This window comes from Vicia villosa, linkage group LG3, assembly GCF_029867415.1.
Source record: "Vicia villosa cultivar HV-30 ecotype Madison, WI linkage group LG3, Vvil1.0, whole genome shotgun sequence".
Taxonomy (NCBI): Eukaryota; Viridiplantae; Streptophyta; class Magnoliopsida; order Fabales; family Fabaceae; genus Vicia; species Vicia villosa.
The window spans coordinates 171,819,643-171,839,465 of NC_081182.1; the positions used below are offsets into that span (position 1 = coordinate 171,819,643).

General features: G+C 37.7%; 1 protein-coding gene across 1 annotated transcript; it reads left to right on the forward strand.

Moving 5' to 3' along the window:
* The first annotated feature begins 3,552 nt into the window (after positions 1 to 3,552).
* LOC131659393 (uncharacterized) lies at positions 3,553 to 5,181 on the forward strand. Its single transcript, XM_058928590.1, has one exon. It carries the CDS (start codon positions 3,553 to 3,555, stop codon positions 5,179 to 5,181), a length of 1,629 nt encoding a protein of 542 aa, XP_058784573.1.
* Positions 5,182 to 19,823: the final 14,642 nt, after the last annotated feature.

The window sequence follows — 19,823 nt, forward strand, 5'->3', positions numbered from 1 at the left end:
CAACTTCTGAGCGCTGAATTATGCGTACTCTTTATATATTTCCTGAAAGGGAAATTGCATTTGATTAGAGTACCATATTATCTTAAGCAAAATTCATATTATTGTTATCATCAAAACTAAGATAATTGATAAGAACAAATCTTGTTCTAACACTATTCACTCTACAAATTCCGCTTTTATACCCTTTACACTACCCCCCTCACCCATCCCTTCCAAAGCCAATTTTTATATACCTCACAACCTTATTCAACCGTTTTTCAAAACCCTACATTCAAACAGCCACCTTCGTATACTGTTGGACTACACTTGCACTCACTCCAAAACACTTCTACGTACCCCCCTTTTCCCCACCCCAACACCACACCAAACACAGCCACCTCCACCCATTTTCGGACCCCAAAAATTGAGTTGGGAATTTTTGATGGCAATGATGTTTTAGAGTGGATTTTCCAGGCTGAGCAATTCTTTGCATATTATAATATTCCTTACGAAAATCGTTTGCCCATGGTTTCATTCTATATGAAAGGGGATGCACTTGAGTGGTATAAATGGATGTTCCAAAGTGGTGAACTTTCAGATTGGCATTCTTTCGCTAGGGCTGCCGAGTTACGATTTGGGCCTTCCACTTATGAAAATCATCAAGCCCAATTGTTTAAACTTAGGCAATATGGATCCGTTACTGAATACCAAACAAATTTTGAAAAGCTTTGTAACCGGGTAATCGGTTTACCACCGGATGCCATTCTTAATTGTTTCATTTCGGGGTTGATTCCGGATATTCGCAATGAATTAGCGGTTCAAAGGCCTCAATCCATTTCGCATGCAGTTGGGTTGGCAAAGCTCATTGAGGCTAAAATTAAAGATTCTAAACCCAAATTTAAAACCCCCTACACCCCTTCCCAATCCCAATCACCCTACTCATCTACCCAAAAGCCCACATCTCTTCCTTCCCTAAATACTCCAAACCCATCAGCCCCAACCCAACTAAACCGTTTACCTATACGTAGAATTACCCCCGCCCAACAAGCTGAACGTAGGACACAGGGTCTGTGTTTCAACTGCGACGAAAAATTCATACCAGGTCATAGATGTGCGGCTGGAAAATTTCTACTTCTTATGGTGGAAGATGACATAACTTCACCTGAGACCGTTGATCTGCCAGAACCCCAAAATGCTGATCTTTCCCCACCCAACAATGCTGAAACTTACTTCCAACTATCCCCACAAGCTATGAATGGCCAATTTTCCCCCAAAACATTAAAATTTCGTGGATTGCTTGATGGGTTATCAGTTACAGTTTTAATTGATACAGGCAGTACCCATAATATTCTACAACCTCGAATTGCCCACCATCTTCAAATCCCAAGCAAAACCATTCCCAATTTTGAAGTGATGGTGGGAAATGGGTCAAAAATAGACTGTTCTGGATTCTGTTCCGACGTCCCTATCACTCTATAAAGCCACCTTTTTTTTATACCATTTTATTTGATCCCTATTGAAGGGGCTGATGTAGTTCTGGGAATGGAGTGGTTGCGTACCCTTGGACCAATTGTTGCTGATTTTTCCATCCCACAAATCTCTTTCACTCATGCTGAAAAACAAATTACCCTCTCAGGCGACCCTAACTCAGGACCTGTACCTTCCACATTTAACCATATTCGCCACCTTATACACACCGATTCTATCGCTTCTATTCATTTACTCTTATGCCAGCCAACCCGTGAACACTCTGATCCCACCCCAATCTCAGACTCTCTTCCCCCTTTCACCCAGCCAGAGATTGCCACTCTTATTGACTCTTTTTCTTCTGTTTTTCAAAACCCCATGGCTTACCCCCATCACGACCCCACGATCACCACATTCCCTTAAAACCTAACTCTGCCCCAGTCAACGTAAAGCCCTACCGCTACCCTCATTCTCAAAAAGATGCCATGACAAAAATTATCCACGAAATGCTTGTTGAAGGCATTATCAAACCCAGCAATAGCCCATTTTCCTCCCCTGTCCTACTTGTACGAAAAAAAGACGGCTCATGGCGCTTTTGTGTGGACTATCGAGCTCTAAATGCAGTAACTGTCCGCAACCGATTCCCAATACCTACCATAGATGAGCTATATGATGAGTTGGGTTCTGCTTCTTTATTTACAAAGATCGACCTAAGGTCGGGCTACCACCAAATTAGGGTCATACCGGAAGACACTCACAAAACGGCTTTCAGAACCTTTGATGGGCACTATGAGTTTTTGGTGATGCCTTTTGGCTTAACTAATGCTCCTAGTTCTTTTCAATCGGCGATGAATGACCTATTGCGTCCATATTTACGACGGTTTGTTCTTGTTTTTTTGATGATATTCTGATTTACAGTAATTCTTATTCAGACCACCTACATCATTTAACGCTTATATTTGACTTACTTGCTTCAAATCAATTTGTTGCAAAACTTTCTAAGTGTGTTTTTGCAGTTCCTAAGGTTGATTATCTAGGTCACATAATTACTTCAAATGGTGTTACCCCCGATCCGGAAAAAATTCAAGCAATGTTAGACTGGCCGAAGCCACGCTCACTCACGATGCTCAGGGGATTTTTGGGCCTCACTGGTTTTTATAGACGATTTGTCCATCACTATGCCACACTCGCCGCTCCTCTCACCGATCTATTACGTTTCAATAAGTTTACATGGAGTACAGACGCAGATAGAGCTTTTACAACATTAAAGCATAAAATGACTCAGACTCCTGTGCTTGCCCTTCCTGATTTCACAAAAACCTTTACTGTTGAAACAGACGCTTCTGCAGTAGCCATTGGAGCAGTACTTTCACAAGCTGGCCACCCCCTAGCTTTCTTCAGCAAGAAAATGTGCCACCGGTTGCAAGCCTCATCCGTCTACGTCCGCGAAATGTACGCCAACACAGAAGCTGTAAAAAAATGGCGTCAATATCTCATCGGGCAACATTTCCATATTTACACAGATCAAAAAAGTTTGAAGAATTTATTGACACAAACCATACAAACACCAGAGCAACAAAAATGGGCTGCAAAGTTACAAGGTTTTAGCTTTGAGATATTCTACAAACCTGGGAGTTCGAACCAAGTCGCTGATGCCCTGAGCCGTAGACAATCAGAAGAGACGCCTTTACTGCTCACAATTTCTTCACCAGTTCCTGACCTCATCTCCCGAATCAAACAGTTCTACACTACCAAGGAAGGACAAGACAGGGTGTTAAACAAACTCAATGACCAAAAACTTCGATTGCTGTATCAGTTTGCTAATGACTTGCTATATTTTAAAGGAAGAATTTTTTTACCTGATGTTTTGGACTTTCGCCAAAGTGTTCTGTTGGAGTTCCATTGTTCCCCAACTTCAGGTCATTCCGGATTGAAGCCCATCTTGCACCGCATCTCTTCATCGTTTTTCTGGCCGGGACTTTACAAAGATGTCAAACTTTTTGTTCAAACTTGCCTCACCTGCCAACAAAATAAATATATACCATCAAAAAACAGGGCTTACTGCAACCTTTAGAAATACCACAACAAGTTTGGGAAGACTTATCAATGGATTTTGTGACCCATCTTCCTTCATCTTTCGGACATTCTGTAATCTGGGTTGTCTGTGACAGATTGACCAAGTTTGTACACTTCGTGGCTTTACCGACCCACTTCACCGCGCAAGACTTGGAAAGACGATTTTCCATTGAGATCTGTCGGTTGCATGGCGTTCCTAAATCGATTGTCTCGGACAGAGATCCGCTGTTCTTGAGTGCCTTCTGGAAAGAGCTTTTCCGTGTCCAAGGAACAACCCTGAAGTATAGTACGGCTTATCACCCAGAAACTGATGGTCAAACGGAAGTCGTAAATCGAAGTTTAGAAACATACCTTCGGTGTTTCACGAGCAACCTTCCACGCATGTGGTTCAAATTCCTTCACTTGGCAGAATATTGGCACAACTCCACATTCCATTCATCCATCAGCATGACTCCCTTTGAAGCGCTCTACGGACGTGCACCCCCAGCAACAAAAGACTATATCCAAGGGAACGCAAGCATCCCTTCTCTGGACTCCGCCCTGCTAAACAGACAAACAATCATTAACACTCTGAAACATAACTTAGTTCGCAGTCAGAAACTCATGGCCGTACAAGCAAATAAGAAACGACGAGATGTTACCTTTGCCGTCGGAGACTTTGCTTGGCTGCGTCTTCAACCTTATCGGCAAACGTCGGTCCAACGGAGAACCTCACAGAAGTTATCGAAGCGTTTTTTTGGACCTTTTCGGATCTTGCGTCGTATCGGACCCATTGCTTACGAGCTTCAGCTTCCAAGCTCATCTCGCATCCACCCGGTTTTTCACGTTTCACAGTTAAGGGCTTATCATGGTAGTGACCCACAAAGAGACATGGTACCCATTCCAGATTACATTAGAGAGGATGTTTTGGTGGAAAGTTCAAAAGAAGATTTGGAGTTTACGACAAGCGATGTTCAGAAAGAGAGTTCAGAGATAGAACAAAGTACACATGTGGGTTCCAAAAGAAGTGAAAATCAAAACTCACGTTCTAACTCTCCTATTTATGGTACAGCGTCTCCCTCATCTTTGTTGAGTCCATCTTCACCGTCAAAATTAATTCCACCTGTCACCAAACCATCTCCACCTTCCATCCACATTGGATCCTCTTCAAATCCTGTGTCCTCTTTTCAACTCCCCACCCCACGTGACTATTCAAACCCACTATTAAAATTAAATAATGGTCACCAGCTGTACCCAACTTCCTTGAAACCTCACGTTTCCGCCCCTGGTTTTAGCAAAACCACTTCCTCTCCATTCAATGCTCAGCAGAACCGGGACCCACTAAATCCTTCCCCACCGTCAGATTCCCAACGGCCCTCCGTGCTTTCTTCTCCTCACGCCACCTATCCTTCCTCGGGCCCCAAAACACCTTCCTCATATTCTGCCAACTGTTCCCCACTTGTGTATCCCTCTGTTTCCGAGATTCCACTTACGTGTTCTCCTCTCCGCCCTCAGATTTTTCCAAGTGGGCCACTCAATTCAGATCAGGGCCCAATCTCTTTTACACCTAACCTTGAGGACAAGGTTTTTAGTGGGCCGGATAGTAATGTTAGAGCGCTGGACAGGTCCAGGAGAGTCACAAAAAGGCCCATATGGCAGCAAGATTTTATTCTGGAATAAATATAGTACTTAAGAAACTATTTTAATTTTTATTTTACTTTTCCTCCAAGTGGGCCTTATGACCCAGAGTTCACAGCCCAGTAAGGCTGCTGTATTTAAGTAACTTTCTTATGAATGAAAAAGGTAGCAGAAAATTTATCATGTTTATTTTGTTTATTTGTGTTTTGTCTTTTGAGTAAACCCTAATCTCTTGGTAGCAGCAGCACCCTCTATCATGTTGTTTTTGTTTTTGTCAGATAATTCACAATTCTATATGATATTCTTGCAGTATAATAAACTAGTCTTTTCCTTTTTAATTATCTCAGACCTCATTACAACTTAAATCTTCTAAGCATTTCTGTCAATGGCCAACTTCTTTCAATTAATCTAGATGAAATTATTGATTGGCATTTCTCCATTGAGTTCATTTGGATTCTCACATTCCTGTCTTATTTGTATGGTTTTAAGTTTATTATATGGATATAGATCAGTTTCAAACCATTATCTATTCGATACTTGTTTTTTGTTTAAAATAAAATCTGGAAATGCTTTAACGGCAATTTGTATTCCTCACGATGCTTCAACAATTATTTTTTTATGTATTAGAGCTATACTAGAATAAAATCAACAGATAATTCTTCATTGAATAATCAAGATGTTCGTGTATCTGTTTTATAGCAACTTGGGGTTCTTGATGCAATGGATTAGAGAAGTCAAATATATTTTGTTTTATAATATGGGTAGCTCTTGGCTAGTATGGTTTCAGAGTCTAATATATTTTGTTTTATTGTATATGGGGGGTGAATATTTGTAAAGGAGATTTGTTTCAGAGTCTAGTATTGTTTTATTGAGGCAATGGAGATTTGTTTCGGAGTTTGAGAATAAATAGTTTCTCCTTGTTTAACATGAGTTGTGGATCTTTAGAGATGAAATTCTTTTCTAATATTTTCACTTCTAACACTCTTACTGTTCTCAAGCTTACAAACATAATTATTGTCAAAGACCTTCCTAGAATAAGTGTTTCTTCTTCTATCAAAACACTTTATTTAGATGATTTATTTTTTGTCGTAGTAGCTATATCATCAACTCTTTCTCCACATATAAATTAAAAGGATATCACCATTCAAATTTGAATTGTTTATATTGATTTATATTTGGAAAATTATACCTCGTACCCCTACTATTATCCCTCTACCCCTACATTTTTTAAAGTATTCTAATTCTATGAAAGATTTGTTTTCCTTAATTCCTTAATTGAACACCATGAGTTTGTTCATACTTGCGTATCGATGTTGATTTTGTCTTGGTGTTTAAGTCACTTTTAAAGGTGATTTTGATGATTATTGGTCGCTAAAAATTCACTGATTATTGCTCGTTGAAAATTCACTGCTCGTACTGGCTTGTTTAGAAACAGATGATTAGTTTAGAAACAAATGAGAATCCGTTCTCATTTGTGAATTGATGACCATATTTACCATTGTGTTTACTTGATTTTAAATATGTTTAGCACCATGTACATAATACTGATTTTTTACAATGTTGTTATGATTCTTAATGTCAATGTTGTTAATCGTTAAGTGATGAACTTACTATCTTTGTGAATTTGCTATAGCGGTTACTTGTGAAGAGTGAAAGTTTGATCGTTTTCAAGAATCTTACATTGTGTGGATCTAGAAGTTTCTTACTTCTATACAGGTAATTAATTGTTCTCTCTCGCCAAAGTAATTAGTTGTTCTTTGAATGAACTACTATGATGGATCATTTCCACTTTAATTAGTTGCTTACTTATCTACTTATGAATGATTTGTAATTAATGGTTGAGTCGGTTTTTATTGTATGAAATTTTTAATAATAGAAGTTTTCTTTCCTTTGAAATAGCAGCATTTCCCGGCCTAGTTCGACGTACAGCGCTCATTCTTTGCGTTTTCTTGAGTTCGGTAAAATCCGAGTTAAATTTCTTTCTCAAATTACTGGTATTGTGATGAATTTGTCTGAAATTGCGTGAAACACGCCCAATTAATAATATCATACACTTAAAGTTTTGGAAAATGAAGATGAAACTTCATCTTCTTCGTTGGACCACGAAGAACAGCAACATAACACCCATGGCGCCAAATTCAAACATCAGCAATACTTAATCAATTTTAACAAAATAAAACATCATTGTGATCAGCATAACACCACGAACACAACCATATAATTAACAGTAATTTATTCATCTTCTAATGAGAGAATTTCTGGAAAAACGCATGAACTCTAGAAATTGATTTTTAAAATTAAACTCTTGATACTAACAATCAACAATCAACACCTGAGGGCTATTAATTAACATGTAAAAACGAGCATTTTTGTAACAAGAAGCACATGAATGGAGCTCCTTTTGAGGGAGCTCGAAGTTGTGTTACATACCTCTGAAATTGGAGGTCTGGAGAGTGATTGAGAGGACCTAGGAATGCCTCAAGTATTCAATTAGTTTCAACAAACCACCAGGAAGCTATTGCAATGCTAAAAGAGTCTTGATCACACCTGCAACTCAGAATTCGATTTTAACTTGAAACTGAAAAAGTTATGGTTAGTATGCTATGAAAATGGTGTTACAGATTAAATGCAGATGTATGGATAGCTTCTATATGATGTTTAGAAGCTATCTAAACCATAAAGCCTCAAAATGCACGAGTGGAATGGTGATTTCTGGTTCAAGGCCTTTGGTAGGTCCTTTAATGGAGTTTTGAAATGGTGATTTCTGGTTCAAGGCCTTTGGTAGGTGTTTGGGTATTATGGACAGTTTCTATATGCGATATAGAAGCTATTTGAAAGGTTATTTGAGTGGCTAAGTGTTTGGTTTGAGTTTGGGCTTGTAATGAGCTTAAAGAAAGCTTTAATGGAGGTTTAAAAGTGATTTTTGATTTGGAAGTGTTTGGAAGGCTAAGGAAGGTATAGACACCTTCTAAATGATGTTTAGAAGTTGTCTAAACCATTAGTTGACACCCAGAACTCTTAGAACAAGAATTCACTATAAAAGTGAAAAGATCAAGAAATGGAGAATTTCAAGTGAAGGTGGACTTGGAGAATTCTTGTGTAATTGATCCAAGAGGCAAGGTCCTCTATTTATAGGAAAGAATTAGGGTTTGTGGATGGAGAAAGTTCAGAGTTTTAAGTTCACATGTGACTTGTGTACCATCTTGCTTGTTTGTGAAGAAAAGATAAAATTGTGTTTCCAATGGTATGGTACAAGCTCAAGCATGCTTCTATGACTTTATTATGAGTTTGGGGAGCTTGCTTGTGGTGTTTAATTTGCTTTTGGTGCAGAGGAGACATGGGGGAGGCTCAAGGAGAGTGGACTTGTGAAAAAGAAATGCTTTACTAGAGTGGAAGTCATGACTTTAGTCCATAAATGGTATGAAACTTGGGCAAAGCTTAGAAAACTTGGTCCATAGCTCAAAAGCAAGTAAAATCATCTGAGTTTGGCCATTTGAACAAGTTAAAATGGCTGTACTTGAGATATTCCTTCAGATTTGCAAGGATTTTGGACTTGGTTCTTCACTTTCTTCATGTTTCTTCTTCATTTTCAAGTGTTCATGGTGGCATATTGACAAAATCATATCTCCTTTCTCAAGCAATGAAATTTCATGCTACTTAGATCTTTGGAAAGCCCTTGCTACATACTTCAAATGAGTATTTAAAATTGTCCTCAAACTCTTTTTTGGATCATTAAGAAAAATGGCCATAAAGTTAACAAAAAATCCAAGTAAAACAATTGAAAATTTCTTTAAGTCTTTTGAAAGTTATCTTCTTAATTCCATATCTCTCAAAATAATCACTTTTTGAAAAATGTTCCATTATGATAAGTTGTTTGTTTTGCCAAGATCTACAACTTTCATGTTGGGAGATTTTTGAGTGTGTAAGCAAATTTTGGAGATCCATGAATTAGGTCAAAATACACTTAAAAAGTTAATCCTCCATATTTAATGGGTCAACACCCTAATTTGAGCTTCTGATGAACTTGAAGGTTATTGATCTTGCATTGAACCATATTTTGTCCTTTATATTGATTTGAGAACCCTTTGAATCATGGAAGAATGATGAATTCCTTTATGGTCCTTAAAACCCTAGTTTGCTCAATATCTCCTTGATCAGTCTCCTGTCTTAGGACACAAGCATCAAACAACAGTTTTTTTTTTGTATTTTTGGTAAGCAAATGATAAATGCATGATGATTATGATGACAATGATGATCCTAGCATTTAAGATATGGTGGGATCTCAGTGGTCAAAAATTGGGGTGCAACAGTGTCCTTGCTTGGGTTGCTGTTTTGGGGGTCAGGTTGACGGGGATCAGTTGGCATCGCATTTACTACGATTTGGAATTGATAGAAGTTATACATGGTGGAATTTGCATGGTGAGAAAAGTAACGCGAATGTTGAATTGAGTTATAATACGACGTATGTTTCAAACGAAGATTGCACAGACACATACGATTATGATCGAGTCGAAGAGATTGCAGAAGCGCTCGAAGAAGATCTTGAGGATTGTCCCAAAATGTTCGAGAGGTTGGTAAGCGATGCAGAGAAACCGTTGTATGGTGGTTGTACACAATTCACAAGATTGTCTGCGGTGTTAAAGTTGTACAACTTAAAGGCGGGCAATGGATGGTCGGATAAAAGTTTCGCAGAGTTATTAGCCCTTATGAAAGATATGCTACCAGAGGATAATGTTCTTCCCAATCGAACGTATGAGGCCAAAAAGATGTTGTCATTTATTGGCATGATCTATGATAAGATACATGCCTGTCCAAAATGAAGGATAGAAAAACACTTAGAAATGGAGGGTTTGAATAAGTGTGACTTTAAAAACTCCTAAGATAAAAACAATTGCACAATGATTTTTATCCTGGTTCGTTGTTAACAAAACTACTCCAGTCCACCCCCTTAGAGTGATTTACCTCACCTGAGGATTTAATCCACTAATCAATCTTGATTACAATGGTTTTCCACTTAGATACCCTCTAAGTCTTCTAGAGTATTCTGATCACAACTTGATCACTCTACGAAATCAATGCTTAGATACCCTCTAAGACTTCTAGAGAATCCGATCACAACTTGATCTCCTCTAGTACGTTTACAAATGAATGTAAACAAATTCTTACAAGAGTATTACAATGCTTCTTAATAAGCTATAATCACAACTGTGATATTTCTCTTAAGTTCTAAGCTTAAACTCACTAAGATATTACAACAGTAATGAAGTGAGGTTGAAGATGATGTTTTGAGAGCTTTTCAATTTGACAACGTTTCTGTATTTTGCGAGAAAAGTGTTGTATTCAGCTTCTCATTAGAACTTCTATTTCTAGGCGTTTTGAGAAGATGACCGCTGGGAGCATTTAATGCGTTGTGTGATCCGTATAGCATTGCATTTAATGTTTCATTCTTTTGTCAACTACCTCGAGCCTTGCTTTTACTGCTTTAACTGACTTTGCCTTTAATAGCTTCTAACGTTCCTTTTGTCAGTCAGCGTAGCCTGCCATCTTGTACTAGCTTTTGATCTGATCTTTGTAGATACAGCGTTTGAATTAATCAGAGTCAAACAGCTTGGTGCAGAGCATCTTCTTGTCTTCTGACTTTGAAGTGCTTCTAGCGTGATACCATAAGAACTTCAGTGCTTCTGCTTCTGATCTCAAGTTCTTCTGATGCTTCAATAGACCATGTTCTGATTCTGCTTGACCATATTCTGATGTCTTGCGAGAGCATGTTCTGATGTTGCATACTTGAACCTTCTGAGTCAGTGCTTCTTAGCGCTGAATTGTGCATACTCTTCATATATTTCCTGAAATGGAAAATGCATAGGATTAGAGTACCACATTGTCTTATACAAAATTCATATACATTGTTATCATCAAAACTAAAAATATTGATCAGAACAAATCTTGTTCTAACAATCTCCCCCTTTTTGATGATGACAAAAACATATGTAACTGATATGAATTTGCAATCAAAATATCAGATGACCAAAGACAATTACACAGTTATAGCATAAGCATATAAACATAGTGTGTGAATATGTCTCCCCCTGAGATTAACAATCTCCCCCTGAAATAAATACTGGAAGAATTTATAAATAAAAGACTTCCCTGAGTATTTTCCATTTCAGTCGAGACGTTCACATTTGCCTAGAACTTCAGAACATTCAGAGCTTCTGCTTCTTGCTTCCATCGGACAGCTTCAGAGCTTTGAATTTCTTTTTGAATCATTGCATGCTTGATTGTATCAGAACATTCTTGAGTGTACCAGAGCATCATCAGAGCATCTTTACATCCTGAAATGTTTCAGAACAAACTATACGACAAAAGTCAGAGCTTGAATGAGTCAGAACATTCTTTTAAGAAGGAACATGTATCAGAGCAAAAACTCTGGTAAGTTCTTAAACAGAATGTGTATCAGAACATATAAGGGATAAGAATGTGTTAGAGCATATTCTTCCATGCTGTAATACGGTGAACTGACTTTTATATCGAAATGTCGCGGTAAGCAAGAGTCGCCACCGACTTTTATTTTATCCAATTAGGAAAGGCTAAAAGAATAGGAAAAGACCTTTTGAAAAGATTGAGTTCGGGGGGTAAGTTATACAAAGGGAAGGTGTAAGTCACCCTTTGCATCCATGGTTATCCATGGGCTCTTAATTGCTTAGCTCACTTATTTGTTTTCAAAATGTTTGAATTGTTTGAAACGTAAGGTGTGAATAGAAAAAAACTTCGTTTAAGGACTTTAGCTTATAAATAAGCGTAGCCTTTTTATAAGGCAAATGGGACAATTATTCTTTATAAGGCAACCTCGAGGGAGTTTCTATAACTTTGAAGGCGACAGGCAACATTGCTTTAGGTATCCTCGGAATCGAGGGACTTGACTATTTAGTACACTTAGAGGCAACAGGCAACAATTAAGGCAACAGTATAAGGCAACAAGAGGGATTACCCTAAAGGTGTGTGGGTGCAACAATCATGTGGTTGAATTCGAATATTTTATCTTGTAATTAGTTATCCTAATTTTGTTAAAGGCTTGCACTCCCTATTTTACTAACCACGCAGTTATATATCATACAGAAAAATAAAATGCGGAAAGTAAATGTCCTACGCTATTACAAAGCTTCGGGAATAGGGAATACATGATAAAAACCGGGGGAAGGCGGAAAGTAAAATGCAGAAAATAAAATCCTAATTACTATTACATCACAAAAATTGCAACCTATACACCTTCTAGAATTTAAATGACTGAAAATAAATAACTCAATTAAATATAAAAGGTAAAAATTAAATAAAGACGAAAATTAAATAGTCAAATTTAAATATTTAAATCAATAGCAAAACTAAATAAGCAACCATGCGCCAATCATAGAATATGGGATGAGGAAGAAGATCGCGAATAAAAATGCAGTTTAGGAAAATCATAGTTAAAAAGCCTTATGGCTACAAAAACCTAGGGTCAAAAGCCTAAAACCTAGCCTACAGTTAATGGGCAACACTTACTAATGTGTGATTTTTAGGATTAAGGGCAAGGTTAGTGATAAACCTAAAATTAATCATTATTATTAAAACCTAAAAATAATTAGCCTAAAATTAAATTATTATTGTTAGCCTAAAATTACTAATTAAATTAATTATCTAATTATTCTAAATTACCTAATTAATTAACCTAATTACTAATTAAATATTTTAATTAAGTAAACTAACGTTAAAAATAGATTAAAAAAAAAAGGTTTTGTTTTTCTATGTATAAAAAGTTTTGATTTTGGAAAAAGTATATGATTGGTTTTTGAAGAAAAATATGAAAATAAGAAATAACATAAATATGTAACCAGTTATATATATAAATGGAAAACCTGGCGCGCTGGATCACATGTGTGGCGCTCCATTGAGGGTGTTCCATGGGACAACATGTTTCTAGCCTTCAGATTTGATCAGGTGGGGATCCTGTGGCAGGCGCGTGGAGGCATATAGTGCATGCTTGTGTGTGGAGTATACCGGATCTGAAAGTAAGTAATTTGTAAAAATACACAACATCGATAGGGCTCGAACCCTGGTCTCCATGGATGTTTTCCACTTTCCCTTGCCAACTATTCTGCACACGCTACTTGTTAATATAATAATTGCAAAACAATAAATAAGAAACAATAATGGAACAAGTCAAACATGGAAAGTCAGCTGGGTCCCTGGGATTCGCGTGAACCAATAAGAACTGGAAAGAGAAATTTGTAGAGTTGACTGGCCATTCGCTGTTCTCCACGCGCAACCGGACGGAGAGGGAGAATGGAGACTCTTTGACCTGCCAATTAAAATGCTCCACATACTTCATCTTCTTCAACGAAAAATAACCAAATATTTAGCCACGATTCTAGCACCAATTTGCTACAGTTTCTGGTACTGAAATTTGTAGCAAATAACCTGGAAAATCAAAACTCATGCACAAACGTTAAACAAGACACAAAACTACCCAGATAACCTAATTCGGCCCCTACGAATTTAATGGTGGTGTTAGTTTCGTCGGAAAAACATCCGTAGCTATGGATACGAAGAGGAGGAAGCTTATAACTTCAACAATGACAAACACGAATTCCTGCGTTAAAGCTCTCATGTAACACGTCAATCATATTCAAATAACGCATATGAATGGACTTGGTATGTTATTAGTGACAGAAAACACATAGAGTCACAAATTGGGAACTTACCTACTTACCAACAAAACGTGATCGGCTGCACTAGTTCTGACGTTCTCTTGGCTTGAATAAGGGCTTGATTTGAGTCCTAAGAATCTCTAGGGGACGGATGGCCGATCGGAACGGATTTATATTTGCTGAAGAACACTACAGCTTGTGCCCTAGTTTTTGTTGTTATTTTGAAAGCTTGACTAGGGTTTTGGAGGCTGCCAGAACGTGAAAAACAATGTTGGATCCCTTGTGTATATATAATGGAAAGGATTAGGTCAAGAAGTTTGCTTCAAATCAATCTCCATTCATGGAAAATCTTTGATTGTAAATCTTTCCAAATCTTCTTCAATCTCCTTCCAATCTTCCCTTTATCAATTCTCACGATTTTAAGTGATTTATGAGTTATTTTGTGATACCAATTTAATAACAAATCATGGTCATCCATCTCTTAAATAATTTTCATGATTTAATTATTTTAAATTGGATTAAGTTCAAAAATAAAATGAATAAAATCATGGGGAGTGGAGAGATAAATTCATGGACCCTAAACATTGTCATAAACATATTTAGAAACAAAAACCTAGGCCCATTAAGGAGAAATTTGAATTTGCTTAGCATTTCCCTCCTCGCGCTTCCTCAAAAATGTCAAACTTTCACAAGTTGTATCTTGATTAATTTTTATCATTAGGGGGTGTTCTTGGTCTCTTTAGAAATCTCAAGATGTTCTCTAATAGCTCCTTTTGGTTTCATCTTCATTGAGTCTTCCATGTTCATGTACACTTCTTTGCAAAAAGATGGCTTTTTGTTGATTTTTAGAAGGACCTATAATGTGTTGATTTATATCTTATATTCAGAAGCATTTCTTGACCTTGGGCCCAACATCAAAGTGGTAGAGAATTGAATTTCCTTAAGAATGAGCTTTGGGTGGGAAATTTCTGATGTTCTATGTGGAAGTTATGGCTGGTCAAAGTTCAGTTGACTTTTAGATTAAAAACCCTAATTTAAAAACTTTGAGTTTTGATGATTTCTGAACTTTTCTTGATGAATCATGATCAATAATTGATCAAATGATGAATGATACTTCATAATGAGGATGTTGATAAAAAATCAGGAGTTTTGACTGTACTTTGACTATAGTTGACTTTTAGGTTAAACTGGTCGACTGTTGACTTTTTGAGCAGTTGAGTGACCAACCTTTTGAATGAGACCTGGAATTTGTCATGGAGGAAATTTGGAATATCATAAACCATATGAGGTGCCTTAGAGTCTTTTGATCCATTGATTTTTCTTAGAACAACAAAACCCTAGTTTCTTGAGCCTTTGTTTAGGAGGGATGTCTTTGAATATTGCACCTTGATTTGAATTTGAACAAGAGAAATAGTATGGGCAAATTTTGGGGTATGACAGCTTCCCCTGTTCAATTATCTTAAACCTGAAGATGTAGAGTGGTTTGTATGCCAGTCGGTGTCTGAAGGTGGAAGATGATTGAACACTAGAATACCAAGAAATTTGCCCTAGTTGAAGTAGGGACTTTTGTCGGAGAGGGGCTTAAAGATGCCATCCAGGCCTTGAGAGAAAGTTTATTGGAGATGGGCTTAAAGATGCCATCCAATTTAATAGACTTGAGAGTCAGAATACGTCATACGTCAGACCATTTCTGAGAGATAGACTTAGGTTGAGTCGTACGTTAGACTGGGTCTAGTTTGCATCAACAGATGTCTGGAAAACTGTGCGTTAGGCTGAAGGATGTGTCGTACGGCAGATCATATCCAATTTGCATCCATAGATGTCTAGAAAACCGTGCGTTAGGTCGAAGGATGAGTCGTGCGTTAGACTACCCAATTTGCATCCGTAGATGTCTGAAAGGCCGTGCGTTAGGCTGAATCTGAGCTTCGTATGTTGAGAAGTGTTTGTTGGAGATTGATCGTGTCAGCACCGTTCGTAGTAACTGAATTAGACTTGGGAAGGATGATCGTGTCTACACCGTTCATGATGACAAAATTAGATCTTCGAATGTTGATCGTGTCAGTACCGTTCGTAATACCTGAATTAGATCTTGGAAAGATGATCGTGTCTATACCGTTCGTGATGATAGAATTAGATCCTTAAAGGTTGATCGTGTCAGTACCGTTCGTAGCAACTGAATTAGATCTTGGAAAGATGATCGTGTCTTCACCGTTCGTGATGATAGAATTAGATCTCTTGTCGTGTCAGTACCGTTCGTAGTAACTGAATTAGACTGAGGAGGTAATTGATCGTGTCCACACCGTTCGTGATGATTGAATTAGATCTTTGACCGTGTCTTGATTATCTCTGAACTATCTCTGGAGAATACCCGGAACTAAGTATCAGAACTAAATCTCTGTCTTGATCATTTCTGCACTATCACTGAAGAATATCCAGAACTAAGTATCAGAATTAAATATCTGTCTTGATTATCTCTGAGCTATCTTTGGAAGATATCCAAAATTAAGTATCAGAATTAAATATCTGTCTTGATTATCGCTGAACTATCTTTGGAAGATATCCCAAATTAAGTATCAGAATTAAATATCTGTCTTGATTATCTCTGAACTATCTTTGGAAGATATCAAAAGTTAAGTATCAGAATTAAATATCTATCTAGAATGAGTGTCAGAATTAAATCGTTGATTTGATTATCTCTGCGCTATATCTAGAAGATAATATTCATTTGATTGTAGAAGTAGACTGCAAAAGAAACATTAGTTTTATGCAATGTCGTGATGCATGTATTGTAATGACATGGGTGAGAGTGTTATGCATATGCAATGAGGTGTATGCATGTTATGTATGAATTTACTATGATACATGATTTATGCTATTTGGAGTATCTCAATTGAGGAAATAAATATATATGTCTTTGTGATTTTGATGTTTGATCTTGTTTTAAAGATGCTCAGCTGGGGATTTATGATTTCTGTTTGGGGATGAGAACCATTTTAATGCTTGATCTTGATGTACCCTGACTGGGGATAAGAGAGATGAATAAACCCATTTGGGGGAAGAGAAAAGTGTCAGGGAACCGACAGTGTTGAAGATGTAAACTCTGTTGGGGAGCCATGTCTTCGTCGGGACGTTAGCATTTGCAGGTATCTTTTTAATGATTACTCGGTGGGGATATGATCTTGTGAACCCGACTCTGTGGGGAGACAAGGGTGTCTTGAAAGTTGCCCCCAGTATTATAGTAACTACCATTCCTGGATTTGATTAGGACACACCACTGAGTATTGATCAAGATGTCAAAATAGACTTGCATAGATTTGCCCCTGCTAGTAGGGACTTTGGAAAGATTCGCCTTGCGAGGACTTTATGAGATGTGTACTATGGGCGAACATGCCTTTAGTAATCATAGGCCCAGGACAACGTCCCATGTTGATTGGGAAGTTGCTTCAGATCTACTTGGCTGCATGCCCCTGATTGTTTTGGCACCCTTGAGAGATTCTTCGAATCTTGACTTGATTGCCCCAGGTTGATTTGGACAAAGCGTGCCATGCCCCTTGTATACGTAGGAAACATTGCTTCTCGGAGTAATCTTGTCTGTCGGGATAATTTCCAGTCATTAGTTGTACCCTGTGCAAATTCTTTCTGTTGCTAACATTTGAAATTATGTAGCAGAATATGTTTAATAATGAATTCATGAGATGCAATGCATATGTCTGTCTTGATTTTTTTGAAAAACATTAAAACAGGAGATGTAAAAGCGTGATGTTTATAAAAACATGATATTTGTAAAAACGAAACATCAACTCGGCATTTGTGATAAACCTTGTGGAGTCAGGATACCTTTTTGGTAACAGTATGGTTTCGAACTAACCATGCTTCAATTAGGACTTTCGAGGGGTTGTAACGTGGCTTGGTTCACGGTTTTAAGAAACAAAGGATAAAGGCTCAAAGTTTATTTGTACCCACCCATCTTCGTGATGATCTTCAGTCCTAAGTTCAGTTAATTCAACTTATGCATTCAGGTTCCAAGAGACTTTTGGATTTGCACCTTTGATAATGATGATGGTTCACAAGCAAAGAGAACATTTGAGATGTAAATCACTTCTTCCTTTTGGTTGTCACAACATTGTGTTGTTCAGGAATTTATTGACTTCTCTTTTTTCATCTTTTGATATCCCTAACTTTTGCCTGAACTGTCTATTTTTGAACTTATAGTCAGCGGGAGGCCTTGATTTTTGCCTAAGTCTTCTTTTTGATTTTTGACTTAGCAGGCTTTTCTTTGTATATATGTTTTTTCATCATTTTTTTTGAAAGATATTCACTGCCTTGCTTAATGATTGATGAACCATTATTAGCTTTTGATTGACATCTCCAACACTTCTTTGATGTGTGCGGATGAACGCTTGTGATTGAAACCTTTGTTGAAAGGAGTACTGAATGATTCTCTTAAAATAGAATGCACAGCCAAATTAACAGAGAACTACCCTGCCCCAGGTTATGATCAAGGGTTTTAACTAGTACAAGAAAGAAACTTCTACTTCTTAGGCTCAAAGGGGTTGACGAGGGATTAACATCCTTATATCTCCACTGTTTAGGAATTGAAACAATGCCTGTACATCGTCAGCATAGTCCGCTCAAAAGCATACTGTATGAGGTTGCGGTATCGTTTTCGTCATCCTACCTCAAAAGGCATATAGCTTTAGCAGGAGTTGAGTATCACAAAACATATGCAAAGTAAAGACATAATTTAAAATGAGTGATAGCGAAATAATTTATTCAAGACAAACATATGCAATGCACTGATGATGATTATTAAAACAGATAATGTCTATCATGAGTCAAATGTTTAAACAAACAGAAAAGAAACTTGCAAATGAAAGTAGATCTAATGATCCAAAAGTTCGTCCGTCTAGACGTCAATCAGTCTTATCATGACTAGGCATAGGAGCGGTGATCACCACAGGACTTTCGGGTTGAATTTGATTTCCCCGTTATCGATTAGATCTTGAATCTTATTCCTCAATGTCCAGCAATTGTTTTTGTAATGTCCATGAATGTTAGAATGGTACGCGCACCTCGCATTGAGTTTATAGCCATAGGTGTTAGAATTCTTAGGAGCATCCCTCAGAGTAATCAATTTGATCTTCAACAGATGTTGTATTGTTTGAGCCGATGACATATGGATTTTGGTGAATTGACACTTAGGTGCATCTGGCTTGCGTCGTTGTTGTGGAACTGGTGTAGAGATTCAGAGTATCTGGGGTTCGAGCTTCCGGAATGTGTATCTGATAAGAATGTTTCAGAATGTTCGGGGTTCGAGCTTCCGGAATGTGTATCTGATAAGAATGTTTCAGAATGTTCGGGGTTCGAGCTTCTGGAATGTATATCTGATTGGAATGTTTCAAAAGTCTGGGGGTCAAGCTTCCAGAATGTTCATCTGATTGGAACTTTCAGAATGTCCAGGGTTCGAGCTTTCGGAATGTATATCTGATTGGAATGTTTCAGAAGTCTGGGGGTCAAACTTCCAGAATGTTCATCTGATTAGAACTTTCAGAATGTCCAGGGTTCCAGCTTCCGGAATGTATATCTGATTGGAATGTTTCAGAAGTCTGGGGGTCATGCTTCCAGAATGTGTATCTGATTGGAATATTTCAGAATGTCCAGGGTTCGAGCTTCCGGAATGTATATCTGATTGGAATGTTTCAGAAGTCTGGGGGTCAAGATTCCAGAATGTTCATCTAATTAGGATTGATTTGTTGATGGTATTTTTCTGACCAGTTGGTCGACCTGAAAGGAAAAGTTAGTTTTATGTGATGTTATGAATGCAAATGCAATCTTTTCAAGGATCTTTAGGAATTTAGTTAGCAACATTAGAAAATGGTTTGGTCGCGTCTTTGTCTGAAGAATTCTGACTTTTGTCTTTGAATGTCTTTCTTTGAGAATCAAGCTCACCATATCGAGTGGGTCATCGCCTCTGACTCGGGATACTTCTTGAATTGGAAG

Bases quoted from the DNA above. Each gene is read 5' to 3' on its own strand.
- LOC131659393 (XM_058928590.1), top strand. From the start codon at position 3,553: ATGGATTTTGTGACCCATCTTCCTTCATCTTTCGGACATTCTGTAATC.